General features: G+C 40.6%; 1 protein-coding gene across 8 annotated transcripts in view; it reads right to left on the reverse strand.

Annotated features, from left to right (window-relative positions):
* Nucleotides 1-22433, reverse strand: part of FNDC3B (fibronectin type III domain containing 3B) — a 356072-nt gene that overhangs the window by 38856 nt on the left and 294783 nt on the right. For all 8 annotated transcript variants that reach the window (XM_061415723.1, XM_061415747.1, XM_061415714.1 and 5 more), the window contains 7 exons: nucleotides 21428-21499; nucleotides 18685-18803; nucleotides 16733-16838; nucleotides 15669-15841; nucleotides 13023-13136; nucleotides 12549-12698; nucleotides 5990-6270 (listed from right to left, as the gene is read on the reverse strand). In XM_061415723.1, coding sequence (XP_061271707.1) covers nucleotides 5990-6270; nucleotides 12549-12698; nucleotides 13023-13136; nucleotides 15669-15841; nucleotides 16733-16838; nucleotides 18685-18803; nucleotides 21428-21499 — 1015 coding nt within the window. The remainder of the gene's footprint in view (nucleotides 1-5989; nucleotides 6271-12548; nucleotides 12699-13022; nucleotides 13137-15668; nucleotides 15842-16732; nucleotides 16839-18684; nucleotides 18804-21427; nucleotides 21500-22433) is intronic.

Raw genomic sequence — 22433 nt, forward strand, 5'->3', positions numbered from 1 at the left:
TCACAGCGTAATATGATGCATTTTATACACACACACTCTCTCTCTCTCAAGTGGCATTACATTATGTCAAAAGAAGAATGACTTTGAAAACTGGAGAAGGTGACTTCTCAGGCAGCCATCCTAGTTCTCAGGACGTGTTGAGAGTAGGGAGGGGGGACAGTGAGGACGGCACCCCTCTTCCTCCATTGAAGAGTTATGGGTAAGAGAGGCCTAAGAAGCAAAAGATAGGCTTTGTACGCTACCCCGCCCCACCAGTCTACTACCTAATAATCTAACTAAGAAGAGACAAATATTAGAGAGTAGACCTCTGAGGAAATATTAAATAGTAGCTTAAATACAGGAAACCTCTTTAGGAAAAAGATGGGTTCAGAGTAAAGTTATTTGGAGAAGGTTCCCGGGAAGGGTAACCTCTGCTGGCTCAGTCATTCCTCCCTTCAACCTATCTCCTTCTGATAGCGCCTTGGATACCAGGCACTTAGAGTTGTTTTTTTCATGTCCTGCCTTTGTAGGAAAGAAATCTTAAATGTCTCCCATGGCTTGAAGGACAATGCCAGATTTCCACACATTTCTACCTGTAATCAGGTCATAACCCACCTGCCAGCTCATTTCTTCCCTTCCAAACATTAGCAACAGAAAATTTATTGAGAGCTTATGTGTCAGGTCCTTCACAAGGTACCTGAAGTCTAAACAATAACCCTATCAGGTAGTTAAAGTAATCATCCCCATTTTATAGATCAGAACATTGAGATACAAAGAGCTTGAAGAGATACAAAGAGCTTGAAGAGATACAAAGAGCTTGAAGAGATACAAAGACCTCTGTGCCAGAGGTCACAGAGGCAACAAGGGAGAGAGACCCAGGACTGATGTCAAGGCTGCCTGACTCCAGTGCACGACTTTTGAACTACTCTGAACTTGTCTCCTTATAAAGCTTACTTCATCTTGTTAGAATGAAATGACTCAGGATTCACTTCTTGACAGGCTAATGTAGTGCTTGACATATAAGGACTCCGAAAATGTTATTTTCACCCCCATTTTACCTAGCAAAAAGAGCAGAGCAAACAAATATACTTTAAGTTTTAGCCATTTGCCAGTTCAACATGAGTCAGACATATAATGAGGTTTCCGAAAAAAGTGATCTTAGGCAACCTTACCAACTGCTTACTATGGAGAACAAAGAAGGTGACAACCGTGTTCTGCTCTGAGCCAGCCACACTATTCCTGGAGGTGAGCGCACTGCTCATTGAAGAGGCCATTAGGAAACAGAAATCACCCAGAGAGGTTGGAAGGGGTTATAGAAACTCCTGCCAGTGAAGACAGATTTGGATGAAGTGAAGATGGTTAAGTAGGAGACAGCTGACATAATAAGCTAATGATGTCTAGGCCATAAGGGTGGGGCTCAGACTTCTGTATTCTGCAAAACCTCTCCATGTGAATCTTAGAATCACTGCTCTAAGGCAAAGTTCTCAAACTTTTGTGTGTGTGCAGGCTAAGTCACTTCAGTCATGTCCGACTCTGTGATCCCATGGACTAGAGCCTGCCAGGCACCTCTGTCCATGGGATTCTCCAGGCAAGAATACTGGAGTGGGTTGACATTCCTTTTTCCAGGGGATCTTCCAGACCAAGGGATCAAACCTGCATCTCCTGAATTTCAGGTAGATTCTTTACTGCTAAGCCACTGAGCCCTCTCAAACTTTTAACAGGCAACAAAATCTCCTTTGGGGCTAATTAAAGCACAGAGTGCTGGGCCCTATCCTGAGATTTCTGATTCCAGGGGTTTCTGCTGCTGCTGCTAGGTCGCTTCAGTCATGTCCGACTCTGTGCGACCCCGTAGACGGCAGCCCACCAGGCTCCGCCGTTCCTGGGACTCTCCAGGCAAGAACACTGGAGTGGGTTGCCATTTCCTTCTCCAATGCATGAAAGTGAAAAGTGAAAGTGAAGTCGCTCAGTCGTGTCCGACTCTTAGTGACCCCATGGACTGCAGCCCACCAGGCTCCTCCATCCATGGGATTTTCCAGGCAAGAGTACTTGAGTGGGGTGCCACTGCCTTCTCCGAGGGGTTCCCACTAGGGCCTAATAAATTACACTTAATACTGATGATGCTGGTCCAGGAACCATACTTTGAGTATCACTGCTCTAGAAGAAAGCCCAGGATCAACTGAGTTGGTTTTAGTAGATTTCAGCTCAGGTTTTAACAAAGTATATGGCAAACTATACAGAAACAGAGTTGAACTGCTTGGTGAGGAGAACCTGAAAACACTGCTTCATCACTGGAGATATTCACGTCGGGGCTCTGTGAAAGGGTGACACCAGGCGATCTTGTCTCAGCTCACAAAGCCTATAGTGGCCGGAGCATGCAAAAGAAAGCTACATCCCTATTATTTTTTTTCTTTTTTTTCTAACGCTTTTTCCCTCCTAGAATCAAAACACAAACTCAATTCTAAATTTAAAAGTAGTGCCTTTAAAAAATCTCATTGTAATTCCAACCAAATTTTATACAGGATGTTAGTAAGCCAGCGCACAGTCTGGCAAGCAACAGTAGAGAAAGGATGGGTCCATTTTAGTGTCAGCTGGAGAGGTGAACATTTCTGTCCCAGCAAGACAGAGAAAGAATAAACTCCATGTGAGAACAATGTGTAACTGCTAAAGGTTAAAAAAAAAAATTAAAAAAACAAGTCTTTTTTTTATCCAAGCCCCATAGCCTGTTGCATTCACATTTTTATCTAGAACATCATGATCTGTTCACTTATATTTTGACCATTTGTGGCACAAAAAAAGGTGAGGTAAAAGTTGATTGGACTAAAATTATACCCTCAGTTCCCTGAAATACTCATTTTGTATTTTCACCACAATTACTACGATCTCGTGTTTTTGAACCATAAAAGAACAAGACTACGGGCTGATTGGAGTGCTACTATAGAGGGTCCAATAAAGTATTATAGAAACAAAATTCCTTAAGTTGGACAAACTATGATCTTAAATGTGAATATTAATTTTAATATCTTAAATGTGAAACATCCATTTTATTTATTGATTGGCCAGCAAATATTTTGACTAAATCTTTTTTTTTTTTTTTTTTGGTCAAGAACACACACTATGACTTAAGGCCAAAGATTTGTCTTTTCTAAAGCTGTACATTTTTCATGCAATCTGTCTGAAACGGTGTCTTCCAAGCTGCCCTGTAAGGTTAAGAGGTGACATCCTCCCAGTGTGACTTTCCACATTCGGCTCAGTATACTAGCCTTGTATATTAATACTGAAAAGAATTAGGGACTTTTTAACATGTCTTTAACCAACCACTTATATGGAATACATTCTTGATAATTTCCACTGTAATTGGCATTTCATCAATGAACAAAGATCCCCTACATCAGTTTTATTCATTTGAACTTTTGATTTCTAGATTTCTTTCTTGAAGTCATTCGACTACATGTTGACTAATAAATACCAGCATTCCTCCAGTATCAACTTCCTAAAACCTCTAAAGTTTTATAATCATTTACAGTACCTTTAAGGTATGCATAATGTGAGAAAGAGGCAAAATTCTTGGGCTGGAACCTTATCCTAAAAGCCATTGCTGACCTGAATGATCAGAGGACTGACCTGAGGAGCTGAGTCCATTCTGGCATAGACATGGATTGTGGGTCTCACAGCAGACATGAGATCTTTCAGTGAGCCCTGAGCCAGTGGCTTCTCCATAGGTTTTCTGGCCTGAGGGTCCAAGTCAGGCAATATTCTGGACATGTGGTCTCTGAGAAACAGTTAGGGGATGGCATTCACTTGCTCATTTTTCCCCAGAGATATACCTCATGGTCAGTCTCCATAAAGCATCATCACTAGGGAATGTCCCTGAGGTCAAGGTCTGGGTTTAATCACCTCTGATTTCCTTAGCACCTGATTAGAGTGCTTCCGACACAACGGTCAGTATTTGGTTAGCATATAAAGGTGGAGGGTGGTTTTCTGAAACTGGCTAAGATGCTAAAAATGAAAAATGCCCTTGGGGACTGTCTCTTCAGCTATGTAAGTCATACCTCTTTTATTCAAGTTATTTCTAACTTGATTCCCACTTTAAACCATCCTGACCATTCTGACCTTTCTGAAATGCCAAAAGGACTCTGTAGGGTGTCATTTTCGGCCTGTGAGGTCACAGCAACTTCTATCTTAGGTTGCTGTGTAAGTGTCCCAATTCCTTGAGTGCTCTGAGGGCAAGGATGGTGTTCATCACTATTTCATAGACCCACAGTGCACAGTGGGTCTGTGCCCAAGACAGATCTCTGAAGAGAATCAAAGAGTAAACAAACTGCTGTCATCACTTGGAAAAGGAAAATGAATGCACTTATATGAATTATCCACAAAAGACTTGGGAAGAGAGGGAAAATAGGGATAAGATGCTTAGGCAGGTTGGAACCTTTGGTATCTTACAGCTGATAAACTGATTTTTTTTTTTTTCTTCAGCTTCTGGGGATGAAAAAGGTAGTCTATCAGACTAGAACATTAGAAAACACTGCAGAAAAAAAATATAACTAAAGTGGTAATAAACCATTTTTTTTAGCAGTAAAATTACCTGCTTGCATTCCCCTGCCCCACTTCAAGAAGAGCTAGTTTTTTTGGGTGAAAATCTTGATAACAATAAAAATTACAGCGCATGTTTACTGTGCACTTGCTATGTATTGCTGGACTCTACACAAGCATTTACTATTCATTTGCTTACGCCTTACAACATGTTTTTGAAGTAAGTAGTCTTGTTCTCCTCATGCTGTGGACAATGCTGAAACACCAAAAGCTTAAGTAATTTGCCTGAAGACACAGCTAAGGATCTGCTTCTGAATCAGGCTCCGCTTCACCTCCTTAATAAGCCACTGAACGTGACAAAGGGAGACACCCTGAAAGGCACTGGAATAACCAAATGGTTCCTGCACTCCTCTAATGCTAATCCTGAACTTTCTGTCTCCTAGCTACGGCACCTTGGTGCATGCGTGCTGTCGCTTCAGTAGTGAATGACTCTGTGCAACCCCATGGACAGTGGCCCACCAGGCTCCTCTGTCCATTGGATTTCCCAGGCAAGAATACCGGAGTGGGTTACCATTTCCTTCTCCAGGGGGTCTTCCCCACACAGGGACTGACCCTGCATCTCTTATGTCTCCTGCTCTGGCATCAGCAGGAAGGTTCTTTACCACTAGTGCCACCTGGGAAGTCCTTGGAGACAGAACTAAATGTCTTGAAATCTCGAGAGGCCGTGTTGAGAAGAAGGTGTATAGGGGAAGGTGAAGTGCTGGCTCCTCAACAGGAACTCCGGGGGCAAGGAAGAATGCAGGTGTTAACTGAGTTTTGCTGGGTGGAGTGTGATATAATGTCTTTTCTCTGGCTACTCATGAAATCCTGAATAAAAGATCCATCATAGATCCTCTGTAGCAGTGTGTCTGCTTTGAGGGGATCAGAAAAATGGCAGAGCCCTGCTTCAGAGGTGCAGACAGAGGGTGTAGCAGAGTGATGAGACAGAGGAAAAACACCAAGAAAAGCAGATTATCAAAACACTGAGGAGGAGGAATTGACTTAAAATGGTTGGTGAAATGTCCCCTTAAGGGTTAGGAATTATATCAATTTGTAACTGACTCATAAAGTAAAAAGCAGTATAAGTTTCTGAGATGTATGTGCATTTAGTACTCTTAAATGCATTAAAAATGACTGGATGCTTGGGGCTAGTGCACTGGGATGACCCAGAGGGATGGTATGGGGAGGGAGGAGGGAGGAGGGAGGAGGGCTCAGGATGGGGAACACATGTATACCTGTGGCAGATTCATTTTGATATTTGGCAAAATTAATACAATTATATAAAGTTTAAAAATAAAATAAAATTAAAAAAAAAAAACTATTAGAAAAAAAAAAAAATGACTAGAATCCACCCATTTGGGCTTTAGGACCCAAAGGTTCTGTAGCCCCACGCCCTGATGTATGTGTCCATGCAGCTGTATTTCAACTTTCCTGCACTCACCGGTAGGTGGTTTCCGGAAGGAGGTCTTTCATAACGTGGGTGGTGGTATTGCCCACCGTGACGCTAGTATCTCCAAGATCTATGTTGTAGGCAAGGATTTCAGATCCATTATTGCACGGCTCTTCCCAGTTCAGTACAAGGCACACAGAAGGCGAATCGGGATAGGCAGTGAGGGTCTCCTCCTCCAGGACACACAGAGTGGAGACAGGGTCAGGGGCAGATGCTGGTGTCTGGCAAAGGACAAGCTCACTGGACGGTCCTGCTCCAGCTTGATTAACAGCCTGAAAAGCACAACAGCGAGACAATGTCCCCATTACTTCATGAGCACCTACTAATGCCCCCACACTAGGTGCTGCTGAGTCTAAAGTAACGCAACGGCTTCCAGAAATGTAGGTGGAGATAAATCCTCCACAATGTTCATACTGATAACCACTTTCCAAAAGATATCAATCACACCTTTTCTGCTAATAAAAGATAATGTTGCCATTGTTTCTTATGAAAAATCACTTAAAAATAACACTTCATATTTGCATAGCCCGCTTCAGTTTATGCACTCTTATGTCATCTTCATAATAACTGTCTGAGGTAGATAATTCATGGAAGCTATTCTTATCTGCCTTTCAGACGAGATCGGGCATACTTGGGGTGGTACACCCTTGACTCAGATTTATCTGCCTTTCAAAGAGGGAACTCAAAGTCAGATCAAATAACTCAAGCCCAAGATTCAGATGCCAAGCTGGGATCAAAATCCAGTAATCTGACTTTTAACTCAAGTGCTGCTCTGGAAGAACGATAGGAATTTTAGAAAAGTATTCACCGTTTTCCATGTGAATGCAAAACTCATATCTGAAGTCAATGCTCTTCTCTCACCTGAGTTTGAGTATCACTGCTGACACCTGATCACTCATCACTCGAATACTCACGCATTCAGCCTCCGGGGCAGTCCTCTTGCTTCTACTTACCTGCTCTGCTTCTCAGTCACCTCTGCGACCTGCTACTCATTACCAGCATCTCTCAGCCCTGGAGGAAACAAGGCCCCAGGCCTTGCACACCTCTGTACTCCTGAAACTCCTAGACATCTCACCTTGTCTCAGGGCAAATGCCATCTATCCCTACACCCACATTTATGTGTACAGTCCAGACCTCTGCCCCAAATGCCAGCCTAGTGTATTCAACTGCCTACTGAATATCTCCATTTAAATGTCAAATAAGCACCTCAGACTCAAGTGTCTACACAGTTCCAAAATGGTGTCCACCCCATTCTTCCTCATCCTTCCTTCCACCCCCACTGTACTGCCCGTAGTTTCCCCAGCCTTCAGGTTGTTCATGCTATTTCTGTGAATCACTGCTGGGCATCTTTCTTTCTCTCACACCCCTGCCCAAGCCATCAGCGCACCCTCTACCACTCTAATCTGACTACACCCTGTCACATCTGGTGACTGTAATGACCTCCTAACTGGTATTTACGTCAGCCCATGCCCCACAGTCTGTAACAACCACTGTCCTTTCTGTGTTCTCCCACCAGATACACAGGTAACGTCAAAGTTCTCACAACTGTCTATGAGAGCCTATCCGATCTGTTCACCACCACCGCCTTCCCCAAGAACCCAGAACCATTCTGCCTTCACTGTCTCCTACTTCCTCCTTCACTCCCTCTGCTCCAGCCACACTGGCTTTCTTGCTGTCTCACAGGGACACTGAGCTTGCTCACCTCAGGGCCTTTGCAACTCACTGTCCCTTCTGTCCACAAAGCTCTTTCCCTGACGTCTGCCTAGCCCATTCAATCAGCTACTCAGGCTTCTCTCAACTTTTGCCCTTTGCAGAGAGACGTCTCTGAACACCACGTTTAAACTTGTAGTTACCCCCACCCCAACCCCCATGATCCTTCTCATGTATTTCCCTTCTTTGCTTTTATTTTCATTATAGCATTTATCACCAACATAATATATATTTCATTTAATTTCTCCCTTGATTAGAATATAAGTTCTGTGAGGGCAAGGTTGTCTGGTTCACTGCTGTAGCCCTAGCAACCAGAACAGTACCTGATACAAAACATGTGCTCAATAAACATCATTAACAATATTTTTTTCCCTTACAAAAACACTTGGCAACCTCTTGACAAAAATGAAAGTACTCAAAAATCTAGCTTACTTCTTAGGATACCTTATGAGGACAAATGATAAACCAAAAGGCAAGTCATCTGAGCTCTTACATCAAAGGTTGACTGCAATGCTTGTGTGTTATCATTCATTTCAAAGAAGCAAGTTAAGAGCATTCATTTGCTATATAATCGCTTTTGAAACCCTTCTGTAATAAAATTTTTACATCTAGTCCTATTTCATGACAATACCAACTTTCTTTTTGGTAGAATATTTATGTCACAAATTAAGAGTATATATTTAGATATTCTTTTTGGGTACAAATTTATCACAGGGGCAGAAAAATAAGATACTGTGGAGCCCAAATGTCATATTAACTAAGGTTTTAACAACTGTGTAATACAAGGAAAAGAACATAGCTTTTAGAGTTGGAGCTTTGTTCATATCTTGATTTCCTTACTTACTAACTGTGTGATTTTAGGCAAATTAATATTTCTGAGTCTATTTCCTCAGATATAAAATGAGGATAGTAACTCATAATTTATACAGTTATTTTAAAGATTAAATTTGTTAACATGCAAAATCCTAGCTGAGTATTAAGCCAATGGTCAGTGCTTCACTTCCCTCCTTCTCACTAGGAAAATCAAGAACAAAACAGCAATAACAATTTTCCTAGTTCCCTAATTTTCCTAAAGCAATTTTCTTACAACAAGACAACAACAAAATACACTGAACTAATTTTAGACTTAAAGAAAAGTTGCAAAAATAGTGTATATATTTCTCATTTTGCTTCCCCTAATATTAATACCTTATATAACTATCAGTCATGTCCCACTCTTTGAGACCCCATGGACCGTAGCCCACCAGGCAGGCTCCTCTGTCCATGGGATTTCCCAGGCAGGAATACTGGAGTGGGTTGCCATTTCTTTCTCCAGGGGATCTTCCTGACCCAGGGATTGAACCTGTGTCTCCTGCATCTCCTGAATTGGCAGGTGGATTCTTTACGACTGAGCCACCAGGGAAGCATACATACACACACACACATATAAATATATGTATGTGTGTATGTGACATAAATATATATGTGTGTGTGTGTGTGTGTATATATGTGTGTGTATATGTGTGTGTGTGTATAATTTTTTTTAACAAAAGGAAATTCCTAGACAGTGATCAAGAGAGATTAACAGCAGTAGTGGCTGAATGGGAGGCTGAGCCGTTTGTCTTAGACTCCCACAACTGGCTACTGACTCAAGTGCCCATGGAAAGAAATTATTTTCTGCTACTTACAAGAATAGAACTGAGATGCTGTGCTGGTCTGAGTCTAGAAACCAAAAGGAGTTTCTTAAGTACTCCTATCATTGGCTGACTACCATTAACATCTAACCTGAGGGAATGTGATGGCAATGATGATGATCTTTGGGTGGAGTGGGGGAGAAAAGAGAAAAACTCTTTGTTAAAGGTAAGAATTAAGCAAATGGTCTACAGGGAAATCAAGGTCAAAATTTGTTTCAAACTTTCAAAATATTTATATCTCACATAATTATGACTATACAAATCTAAAATACACTTAAGGTTGAATTATTGATTTCTTTACAATCTCACAGTATAATGAAAAATTTAGCACTAAGTATTTTATTACCCTTTTCATGTTATTAATGTACTCTATTATTCATTTTCTCCATTATTTTTAAAATTAACCTTTTATTTATTTTACTCTGTATCTGGGTTCCATCTTCTTATTCTGTTCTTATACCTCCTTACTGGTGTTAATTGAGGTCTTCAGTAATGATTCTTGACTCATTACTTTGTCAAATATGTGCATTTGTGTTGAGTGATTTAATAAGGCTAATAAGGGCTAAGGGGATATGAAGGATCCAGAGGAAAAAATACAGGTTTTAATTAAATAACTGATATCAAGCATACTACATTGGCAGTCTTTACAAAAATCAAGAAAGTATCAGTTTTGTAATTCTTAAAATCTGCATTTGTATCATAACTATCAGTCATGTCTGACTTTTGCAACCCCATGGACTATAGCCCACCAGGCTCCTCTGTCCATGGGATTTTCCAGGCAAGAATACTGGAGTGGGGTGCCATTTCCTTCTCCAGGGGACCTTCCTGACCCAGATATCAAAGCCAAGTCTCTGTGTCTCCTGCATTGGCAGGCAGAGTCTTTACCAACCGCACCACCTGGGAAGCCTGTATTACTATAAAACAATGAGCAAAACCAGGAGACACAATAGTGTTAACAATGTATAGATCTTATGTATTAAAGTCAAATCTTACCAATTTCTAATAATGTTCTTTTTATTTTCCAGGATCTTACTTAAGACCCAAATTTCTTTTACTAGCCTTATACTATAGAAAATGCTTTCTTGAGTTATATCTCTTATTATTACCAAATTTCAAAGTAAACCATTTTAAAGAATCTTACTAATATTTAAGAGTATGTGTAAAATATACAATATGCCTCATGTAAGCATACGTACCCAAGAATTATTTGGGTACATGTTAATTGAAGCATTCCTAAGGAAGAATATAAAAATTCAAAAATTCCTGCACAAAATAAGCAATGCTTCCATCCAATTTTTATATGATACTATATACATATTACAGTGATATAATTTTTAAAGCACCAAATATTTAAAAGAATATTCAGGCTTTAACCTGACTTTGTAGTAATATCAAATAAAAATGATTCAGATTAGGTTCACAGGTATCAAGAAATTAATATAAGATGAGGAGACTTTTTCCTGGCAATACTTCTTTAGTATAACAAGTGTGGTCTTGAGAGTACTATCCCCTTTATAATGTCTGACTCACTTTATGACAAATAAGTATAGACATTTGAAAATACTACTGTTGAAACAGGGAGGCAAGATTATTACGCAGGTTCTATTCTTACCAATGTATCTTTAAAATGCAATTTTGGGGTGTTAATGGCAAGTAACAACAAAAACCCCGAAAGAAAAAAAGGAAATAGAACATTTTAAAGAGAGACCAAAACTCAAAAACAGGTTGAACTGAAGTTCTTTCCTGTGATGGCAAAGAGTTTTTATTTATATCCTGCCTTGTTCCAAAAACAGGAGTGGAGCACATAATTCAACCTTTCCCCAATGACTCAGCATTGTTATTATAAAGCTCAGATAATGTGCTGTGACCCTGACTCACTGATGAAGGGTTAATTATGTCCCAGGCCGTCCATTTGAGGGGTGTATAACAAAAGAGTTTAACCAGAAATGTTTACGATAAAACAGCCTTCAGAATTTAACAGAAAAGCTTCTGTTGATCTGGAAAGTTAACTTGTGTGTGTGCATGCTTAGTCGCTAAGTTGTGTCCCACTCTTTGCTACCCCCATGGACTGCAGCCCACCAGGCTCTGTCCTTGGGATTGTGAAGGCAAGAATACTGGAGCTGGTGGGTTGCCATTTCCTTCTCTAGGGGATCTACCTGACCCGGGGTTGAGTCTGTATCTCCTCCACTTCAAGCAGATTCTTTACCACTGAGCTACTTGGGAAGCCCAAAGTTAACTTAAGAAGGGAATATTTTATCCAAAGAGGCCAGAGACACTGAAGTAAATGGACATGTAATAATATGATCCATGACTTAAATCAGATGGAAACCTAAACCTGGCATCTTTGCTTCTTTATTTAAATCTAAACACGTGTGAAAATAGAATTCTTTGTTATCTCTCCTTTTGGTCATCCTGATCATTCTTTGAGGTTGGCACAAAGCAGTGCTCAAATGTTACCGAACAAATGGAAATAAATGAACAAAGAACCCTGTTTTCTCAAGACAATAAGGCTTTACAAAGGGAAAAGAAAATATTTACCCAAGTCAATAAAATGAAAGCAAACCTATGACTGCTGTCACTCTTGGGGGTTAGGCTAGGAGCCGATTGCTGTTTGTGTTATTCTGTCTGGACACCCAGGTGGAAGCTTACGGATAGCCAGACCTTGATGGTGGTCACTGAGAGGTGGGAGGAGGGTCCTACAATCAAATGCAGACTGTCCGAACTACTCTCCTGTTGGTTTCTGGCTCCAGTTAACATCTGGAATGGGAAGTTGTAAAGGTTTTTTGCCTTTTGTCTAAGTGGCTTTCCCAGCGAAATGTGCATCTTGGAAAACTCAGACAAAAGGCATCTTCCCTAAGGAGCTGTGCCCACTTTGCCTTGGACTTGATCCCGTATTCAATGAATTAAGCAGCAGACACAAGGCAAGGGCGATGAGGAGTACAGTGGAGACGATTCGGATTTTGTTCCCATGTTTCAGGACCTCTCAGAGAAGCAAAAATGAATTGTAAAATGCCAAAATGATTGCATCTATTTTTATTTAAAAGGACTCTTTTTCCCATAACACCCTTCCTGATGTCCTCCATCATGAGCCTTTGAGTAAGTTTCCCAAAGAGTCTTTCAGGGGAACACCAGTATTTGTGAGTAACGGCCGCACAGTATCAGCCTACCTGTAATCGGCAGCAATACTGTGCAGCAGGTAACAGGTCCCTCATTTCGAAGCCGGTGTCTGTCCCATGATAAACGAGTTCTAAGGATTCTTCATCTTCTCCCCACTCCAACCTGTACTCTGAGATGTCGGCACCAGAGCTTTCAGGACTCTGGAAATTTAGAAATTTAATTTCATTGAGAAGAAAATCTTATGATGTTTGTGTTCAACTAATTATACCAAAAAAAAAAAGAGCAAGATGCCTCAGAATATTTGAAATACATGCAAAAGAAAAGCATGAAAAAGATACTCAATTTCCTCTTAATTTGGATCAGTGGTAAAATCTGCATAACTCCTGGCAAGCACTAAAGCAGATGACTGTGTAAGAATCACCGACCTACGTGTGAATTTTAGCTTTGTAGAGCCCTTGTACCTTGCACTGGGGAACAGATAAAGTAGAAGAAACAAATTAATGCAAAACCTGTGCCTGACTTACCTCCCAGCTCACTAGGACACATCCATCAGGCGTAAAAGAGATACAAGGTGCTTTGCACTGTCCAGGAGGCCCTGCAGCAGTGGTAATTTCTGAGACATCAGAATAGGGACCATACTGCAAGAGAGAAACACACATGTGCTTGTAGGGGTGTGTTAGGGATGTGTGTGTTTGTGTGTGTGTGCATGTAACACAAGCTTATAACCAAACAAGGGCTAGGCTAATGGTATCATCAATACAACTGATTAAAAGCATTACCTAATGGTGTTCACTTTCAGTTACATGAGTAGATTTTCTTCCCACATACATTACTTGAGTGGTAAATGTCTATTTTATATATGTATATGTATATATATATATAATTTTTTAAATTCAAAAGGATTAGAAAGTTGGTTTACTATACATTTTTGCTGTGACCTAAGAAAGAAAAAATGCTGACTTTTGCTACATCACAGCATTGTGCTTTCATTTCTCAGGGCGTTTCAAAATAAACCAAGTCAGATGCACACTGTAGTTTAATTTTTAAGGCATAAAAATCTGTATGGAATTGTTGGTTATCAAATTTTGAGTATTTCTTCTAGTCACTGGTATTTTCCAATTTGAAACCAACAGTCCTATTATTGTTTTCTTGGCATGCCCACCATCTCAACTATCTGAAGGTTTATACTGCACTTCTCTCCTCCTCCTACCATCAGTGGCCATACTGCTCAGAACAATCATCACTTTAGTTTTAAAACACATCAAGAGAACCAGAACCACCACGTTAAGGTGGAATATGTGGTACTTAAAAGAATTGGGGCAAGGAATAAAGTAATTTTCAGGCTAATGAGGAAGTCCAACCAGTCTATCCTAAAGGAGACCGACCAGTCCTGGGTGTTCATTGGAAGGACTGATGCTAAAGCTGAAACTCCAATACTTTGGCCACCTCATACGAGGAGTTGACTCATTGGAAAGGAGTCTGATGCTGGGAGGGACTGGGGGCAGGAGGAGAAGCGGACGACAGAGGATGAGATGGCTGGATGGCATCACCGACTTGGTGGACATGAGTTTGAGTGAACTCCAGGAGTTGGTGATGGGCTGTGTGCTGCGATTCATGGGGTCGCAAAGAGTCGGACACAACTGAGAGACTGAACTGAACTGAATGAGGAATATGACTGTGTTTTTCAAAATGGAGGAAAAAACATAATGAAAAAAATCTTTCAAATTTTCTAATATAACTTGCAAATATACTGAAGGTAGGGGAGAAACTATCTGGAGTAGACCACAGAAGAGGACCACAAATCAAATATATGGTTAAATTTCAATATAACAGGATTTAAAAATAAGGCTGAGATAGTTTCTTTAAATGACAAATTAGTGAAAGGAGAAAGTAAACCTCAATCAGTCCAGTTGCACATGTGTCTTTATCATGGCAAATATCTTCTTCAAAAGTTGAGGGGGAAAATGACCAGGGTTTCATCTGCAGCATGGGTGATTATCAGCATCCATCCTCTTTTTACTTATGAAAAGTCAGGGTACAGAGGCTTTCTTATCTTCTCACCAATACATTTAAATTGTCTAGTTTTGTGTGTGGGTTTTTTTTAATTTAAATACCTGTATCTGAAATTCTTTCCTAATGGTGAATTAGAAGAGATCCAGCTCTTGTTCAAGGTTTGTGACCCTACTTCAGACCAAATGTTTTCAAACTAAGGCCTGGCTAACTAGAAACGGACTAAAGACAAACACACTTCACTTCTGAAAGGCATGAATGAACACCAAGAACTAGAAGAGTCTTGCCAAATTGCTGTCACTGTCAGTTTGGCTTTCTTTCTTATAAAAATCTCGTCGATTAATTACATCTATTTATTTGTACAGAATGCATTTATACACATCGCTGGCCCTCTGTCGGGCGTTAGCAGCAGTTTGCCCTACCCACACCCTTCCACCTTCTTTTACATTTCTGCCCATCTGTGACACACCAAAACGCCCTATAGTTTCTGGGTCACTTCATTCTCATTATGAATCTGCAGCACTCTGCAATTAAAAAAACCAATCACCTTTGTGCATATAGTCAGACCCTTTCAATCTTGAATAGCCCACCTCAACAACTTCAAATGGAGTACTAGAAAGGACCAGAGAGTTCTATGAAATAAAGAAAAAACAAATAAGCTGGTATCCCTAGGCTCTACCCCAGCAGAGTTTTAAAAACTGACCTAAGACATTGCTGAGTAATTTAGACAACATGGTAAAGGAATATTATGGGAGTCCTAATCTCCCATAAATGATTTATATAATCGATGAGAAACTAGGAAACCACCAAAAGGCATCTAAAAGGTAAAGTTATATTATATAAATATAAATTATATATTATATAAATATAAAAAGTTATAATATATAATCGATGAGAAACTGAGAAACCACCAAAAGGCATCTAAACAGTAAAGTCCTTATTAACTTTGAGCCCTGTCTTAACAGGAGGACAAAAGAATCAAAATTTCCAATGCTGGGTCTACATGAAATCAAAGCAGGATTTCTTCAGAAATAAGATTGTATATACAGTTCTTTAATGGCTGTCACAGTTGGACAGATACAGATGAGGAATTTTAGGAGGGTGGAAACAGAAGTGCCAGGACCTCGTGTTTTTGTGGTGATAAGCAGGCATGTACTCACCCCTCCGTCATTCAGAGCCCGCACCCTGAAGCGATACACGGTTCCTGGAAGCAGGTTGCCCACGGTGCACTCGAGCTCCGGCCCATGGTATACCTCCGAAGCTACATCCTCCGGTTCTGTCATCTCCACGCTGTACTCTGAGACCTCACAGCCGCTTTCAGAGGCAGGAACGTCTGGGAATGGAGAACATTATTCATCTTAGAACTTTTTTATTACTTCAGGTTGGCCCTATCACACCTTATGCTCTATGACATTTGCAAAATATCATGTAGGTAGCCTGTCCTTGATATTTACAAAAGAACCCCCACTTCAAAAAGAGAGAGAGATACAAAAGAAAGTTTCTTAACGATGTTATCCATACTTTTCAAAGCAAGTACATTTAATGATGTGAACAAAATGATTCCAAAACCATAGAACTTTTAGGCAATTCCTTTACATTCTAATGCAAGGTAAAGGCAAGAATTAGAGGGGAGAAAAATCTTTTTAACCTGAAACCAAAGGACATATTAATCAAGTTAGAGAACCCCAAACTGGCATAACATCTTAATTTAGACATTAAGTGATGGGGAACAATAGTCTGACAGAGTTCTGCAGGTTTATATTTGCAATTTTACATGCTGTGAATTATTAATATGACAGGCAATGCTAAGACAGCTTGAGCTGAGACTGTAAAACACCAGGACCCACACACGACAGGGTGGCAAAGGTGAGGATACAGATGCTGCCTAAGGAACAACTTCTTGGTTTAACCTCTTTATTAAGCTCTTTATTTTTTATTTTATGAATAAAGTTGAGGAACTCCTGCTCTGAAACATTTTCTAGAACAGTGCCCTCTGAGGGCAGAGGGTGAACAGTGCATGTGGCACCACCAGGAACAGGAGGATGGGCCACAGTGCTGGGCATTCACAAACCCAAGCCCATGTACATTAAACAGAATATGGACATTTTCAATAGACACAAATCTGGTTTTCAGAAGAAAGACCTGAAACTTAATTACAAAGCAGTAAGTCTTAAACTCAACCTCCAATTGTCCAAATTGGCGACGTGAAGATGTGGTCACTCACCCCACTCTAAGTGGACTTCTTTGTGCTTTGGTCTACCCAAAACCCTCGGTGGGCGACACTGACCTGGTGCAATGCTTAGTGTGCGAACAGGGAGACTTTCAGAACACTGCAGGAGAAACACCAAAGAGAACCGTCTCTTAGTTACTATGCATTTTTTAGAGCTCTACATACCAGGCAAATTCCACCCCACACCAGCAAATGCTGCCAAGGAGGGGGTTACACACTGAATGTGTACACTTCTTATGCAATATGATCTTCATCTCTCTGTGTGTGGTGCATGTGTATATTTGTGTATGTTTTAAGTATGGACATATGCATATGGCACTGGTAAAAATAATTATTTCTGGTGTCAGATTTGCAGACTGACATTTTGACTGTTGTGTATCCCAAGCACACAGGTACTTCCCTTTAACTAAAAATTAGACCCTTCCTGAGGACAGAGGAGAACACAAAACAACAGCTGGATGAGGTTTATAAATGGTGCCATAAATGGCCCACCACATACAGAGCAGAAGAGCAAATAAAGTCAGCTGAGTGTGACATTAACCAGCAGGTTCTGCTAATGTTAAATCATCAGGGTTTCTTTTTTGCAGGATCTGGTTGTGTAAGGCTGGTGGTATGGAAGCTGACACCTTTTTGAGATATGAGGAACATGGTAGAGATACGCAGCTCAACCAACCTCATCCTCCTCCTTGAGGAAATGCGGTGCAGAGGAGATATGTTTATACATTCAAGGAGCACCGCTGCCTCTGTGCGGCCTTGTGCAACACCTCGTGTGAAAGAGAAGCTCGCCAATCACCTGTGACTTTGAGGTCAACCTGGCTCACCCTCGGAGACGCTGCATAAATGTCGCTGAGCTGGACCTTTATTTTAAACCTGAGAATTCTGTCTAAATATACAGTCTAGACTTCACAATACTGCTATCCTTGGGAGGGCAAGAAAATAAACATATGACACTGTCAGAGGTGGGTTGACTGGCAAAATTCGGCACCTACTGGCAGGTGTTCTCTTGAAAAGTCAACCCAGTACAGGGCTATAAGCCATCTTTTGTGCTCTCTCTCTCTCTCTCTCTCAATACTAATGATTTCAAAACCACGATGCTAAATATCTCTCTGATGAACATGCTTTTTACCATACTGCCTCTCATTCACTTTCTAAATGTTCATCATTTAGATAATGATCTCATTATTAGAACACTTCATGTGTACTTGTTGTTTTGAGTGCACGAGAACACTGTGAAGTTGTTTCCTGACATGTTGAAGTTTCCTGACATGTTGAACAGTTGGTCTAAGGTCATATAAATTGTAGACAATGGTGGTGGTCATTCTGTGATGTATAAAAATATTAACTCACTGTGTTGTGACAGGAAACTTATATAATATTGTAAGTCAATTATACTTCAATTTTTTAAAAAAGGCAGACGACAAGAGAACTGGTGCTACCTACAGATGTAAGGTTGGGCACTGGGCAATCTGAGGAGATGCAATTCAGCTCAGTTACCCTAGGTATATGTGGCTTTACAATCATTTTCCAGCAGATGGCAGTAAAGTATCAAGAGGAAGGTGTGTTTCACATTCTTCCAAAACTGCCAAAGTAACAGCAAAGCTGAGCTGGAGGTTGTATCTTTTTGCTCTAAATTCTAAGCTTTTCTATCATCGCGATAACTGAGGTTCACCCCCGTATTCGTTAGCCAATGCAAACTGCAGACCACCTTCAATTTTCAACTGTGATGTGGTCATGCCCAAGTCTTGGAAAGCAGCACAATTCAGTTGAGAATCATCTGGGTCTATCTTTCTATACCCTCTAAAGAACAATTCAGAAAACTCTGATGTGATACCATGGCAGGCTGTGGTACCAAGATATATTTTTTAAAAGCAATTTATTCTGATGTTACAGATAGGCTGTCTGAATTTGACCAAAGATGTTTACTTTTACACTGAAACAAAACCAACCTGACTGTGTCCACCAGTACTTATGCAGCATGCTCGGAGTTTGTACAAAGTGCCTGGTTTCAAGTGGGTGAAAGTGTACTCTGTAGCCGACCCACTGTAGGCCACTTCCCACTGACTCGCTGCAAAAGAAGACCATGTGTGAGTTTATGCCTTTTGTAAAAATGTAATAGTATCAACCATTCCTGATAAGAAAAAGCTCTAAGTGGTTTCCGTGAAAAGCAGCATCTCCTATTCTTTTCTTCTTTTTTAAACAGTCACAGGGCTCTCTTTCCATTTCCTTTACAAAATTAAATACTAAAATAACATGAAGGCATTTTTAATACTTAGCACTGCTGGTTACACTACTTAATATCACCATGATCACATTTGCTGACTGTGGAGGTTTGGATGCTGGAAAGACCAAAATCTGTAGTTGGTCCTGTAGCAGGAGATGGTATTGAGCAAGTTGGCAAGTGGTGATGGTGTGAGAAGCCCCTGGGGCCAGCTGGGCAGGGGGAAGCAGGCTTCGCCATGAGGTTCCTGGTCAGCCCAGGGCACCACTGAAGAGTTTCTCCCGGTTCTTCTCTGCCTGGAGGTCACAGCAAGTGAACTCTCCCGACCCCATCCCAGCCATATAGACCAAGCCCTTTGGGTAAAGTCCTGCTGTCTCCATGGAGCCCCACTTAAGACAAAAATACCCAAGACAGTGACTTTAAAGATGAAACACTCAGTGTGACCCAGGTTATCTAACCACTTCTGGGGATTAAAGAAAGCAAGCAGGGCCACTGAGGGGCCTGGGTGAGGCTGATGCCACCAGGAGAAGAGCATTGTGTGTGTGGGGGGGGGGTGGGGGGGGCGGTGCTTCAACCATTCAGGACATTTATTCCTCCTCTGCTTTGTTCCCACCAACACTATGTTTCCAGCAGACTACTTGAAAGGAATGTTTTACTCCATGCAGTTGTTTAAGGGAAAATACTTTTACCCTCTTCCACGACAGTTACTTGGAGAAGGAAATGGCAATTCCTGGAGAATCCCATGGACAGAGGAGCCTGGTGGGCTATAGTCAATGGGGTTGCAAAGATTCAGACATGACTGAGGCACTAACATATACACACACACGATAGTTACTAACTTCCACAAATACTCTCAGCTGCTTATTAGGCCAGATTTACAATAAAGTCTGTAGAAGGAAATAGCAACTCACTCCAGTACTCTTGCTTGGAAAATTCCATGGATGGAAGAGCCTGGCAGGCTATGGTCCATGGGGTTGCAAAGAGCTGGACACGACTGAGTGACTTCACTTTCTTTCTACAATGAAGTCACATGCACAAGGGCCATATAGGAACAAGGGGGAATAATAAAGATAGTCATTCTGACATAACTGAGTAGATGACCTGTACTGCAAAGGCAGCTAGGAACAAGGACTAGAGAGGAGACTGAATTAATCCCTGATGCCATGCACTACCGGAGAAGGCGATGGCACCCCACTCCAGTACTCTTGCCTGGAAAATCCCATGGACGGAGGAGCCTGGTGGGCTGCAGTCCATGGGGTCGCTGAGGGTCGGACATGACTGAGCGACTTCACTTTCACTTTTCACTTTCATGCACTGGAGAAGGAAATGGCAACCCACTCCAGTGTTCTTGCCTGGAGAATCCCAGAGACGGGGGAGCCTGGTGGGCTGCTGTCTGTGGGGTCACACAGAGTCGGACACGACTGAAGTGACTTAGCAGCAGCAGCAGCAGCCATGCGCTACCACACCGTTGACCTTATGTGCAGAATGGCATCTACTTTTAATCAGCCACAGTGGTCAAGAGAGCCACAAAACTTCAAAATATATTTAGTTATTCACAATGAGACACTGAATATACATGACTTCTCTCAAAGGCCTGATTTTTAGCATAGAATATGATTTTACGTTAAGAACAGCTGTGCCCATCTCAGAGTATTATGAGTTTTTTTGGCTTAAAATAGGGTAGGGCCCAACTGATGTGAAAATAAAACATTCCAGGTGGCTATCATGGCACAGAATAAAAAGCAAGCCACACACCTGCACAGACTGTTTGTAAAAGTTGCTGTTAACTCTCCCCGCTCCCCCCACATGTGTATCACTTTAAAAAACAAAGTACTAGTTACAGGGATCATTAGAGTGGTGGTGAGACAGGTGTCATTTTTATAGTTCTGAGGACTTGACTTTTTTCTATTAAAGCATAATAAATTTTATTAGAAAGACGATCTAAGAATTTTTTAGAAAACACTATGGGAGGAATCTGACCTCTAACACTGTCTGGCTTTAGCTCACCTAGTGTAAGGAGTAAGGGTTAAATAATCTGACCGAGAAATAACAAAAATGAAGACATTTCCTGAATTTGTTACAGCGTGTTATGCTTGTCAGCAGCCCACAACAATATGTTGTTATCCTCTGTGCACTGATTTATTCTTCCTGCTGATCGCTTCTGACACTTTCTCTGCTTATAAGAATTTCTACAGAAAGTATGCCAAGAGAGATGAAAAACATATTTATTCTATTAATGAGGACCTTTGGCTTAAAGAAGTGACAAAAACTTTAAAAAGCATGATAAAAATATACATATCAAGCAGACTGATTCCTGATGCTGTGTTTGAAAGAAAAAACTGTCAATATGTGATTAAAGCCCATTTACCGTAGTACCTCTATCAACAGAATAAATGATAGCCCACTATTATCATACAGATGTTTATCTTATTAGAAAACAGGACTTGAATAAGAATTTCTACAAACTTCACCTTCAGAATTTCCATCCGTAATCTCCAGCAAGTACTTGAGTATTTCTGAACCGCCATTGTCCTTTGGAGGATCTGGAAAGTAAGCAAATGTCTTATTAGTTATAAAAGCATATTGACTTTTGTTAGTAAACATTATTAGAACACACAGAACCATGTAACATTAGACTGTATAAATTCTGGATTCAACTAAAAGACACAAATAACATTTCACCCAACTCCTTACTTGAAAAACAAAAGAAACAAAAACACCACAAAACCTTCTGACGACGCAAAGGTTACAGAGCTAGAAATGCCGAAAAGTTAGCATTTAGTGAAACATGAACAAAACTCGAAATGTGATTTTATTTTTCTAAGAGTTATGGTCAAATATTTATTTTGAGAATTCTAAAGCCTGTTCTTTAATATATGGTGGTTTTTATATAAAACAAAATATTCATGTACTTCTTTTCAAAAATTATTTTATTCTTTATTTCACTTAAATCATCACGACCAGATTCTTTTGCGAGATGGAAAGAGAGGGAAAAGGAGGTGTAAAAATTATTGATGAAATTTCAAATTGTTCATCACAGTGTGCTGCTAAGCAAACTTTACATCCCAAGTGAACCTAATAGAAAATCAGATCAACTGGAACCTGTACCAAAGAGGTGGTTTGAAAAAGGGGTTCTGGCTTGTTACTAGAACCCTGTGTACGTTAGCTATTTGTCTATTGGTAACCCAGGGCCTGCAAGAATTTTCTTTTCTGAGCAGAAAAATACCTTTTTTCAAGACTACACAGAATTTGCCTCTACTATCAATTGGCCATCTATGTTTTAGACATATTCTCGGGTTACTCATATAGATTTAGAAACTTTAATCCCTCTTTTCACCTATAATTTCCATTAATATACATTAATTTCAGTAGTAGATATTTACAACAATAATTAAATAGTTAAATATTATGGCATATGGGGCCTCCTTGGTGGCTCAGACACTGAAAGAATCCGCCTGCAATGCAGGAGACCTAGGT

The sequence above is a fragment of the Bos javanicus genome, chromosome 1 (assembly GCF_032452875.1).
Source record: "Bos javanicus breed banteng chromosome 1, ARS-OSU_banteng_1.0, whole genome shotgun sequence".
Taxonomy (NCBI): domain Eukaryota; kingdom Metazoa; phylum Chordata; class Mammalia; order Artiodactyla; family Bovidae; genus Bos; species Bos javanicus.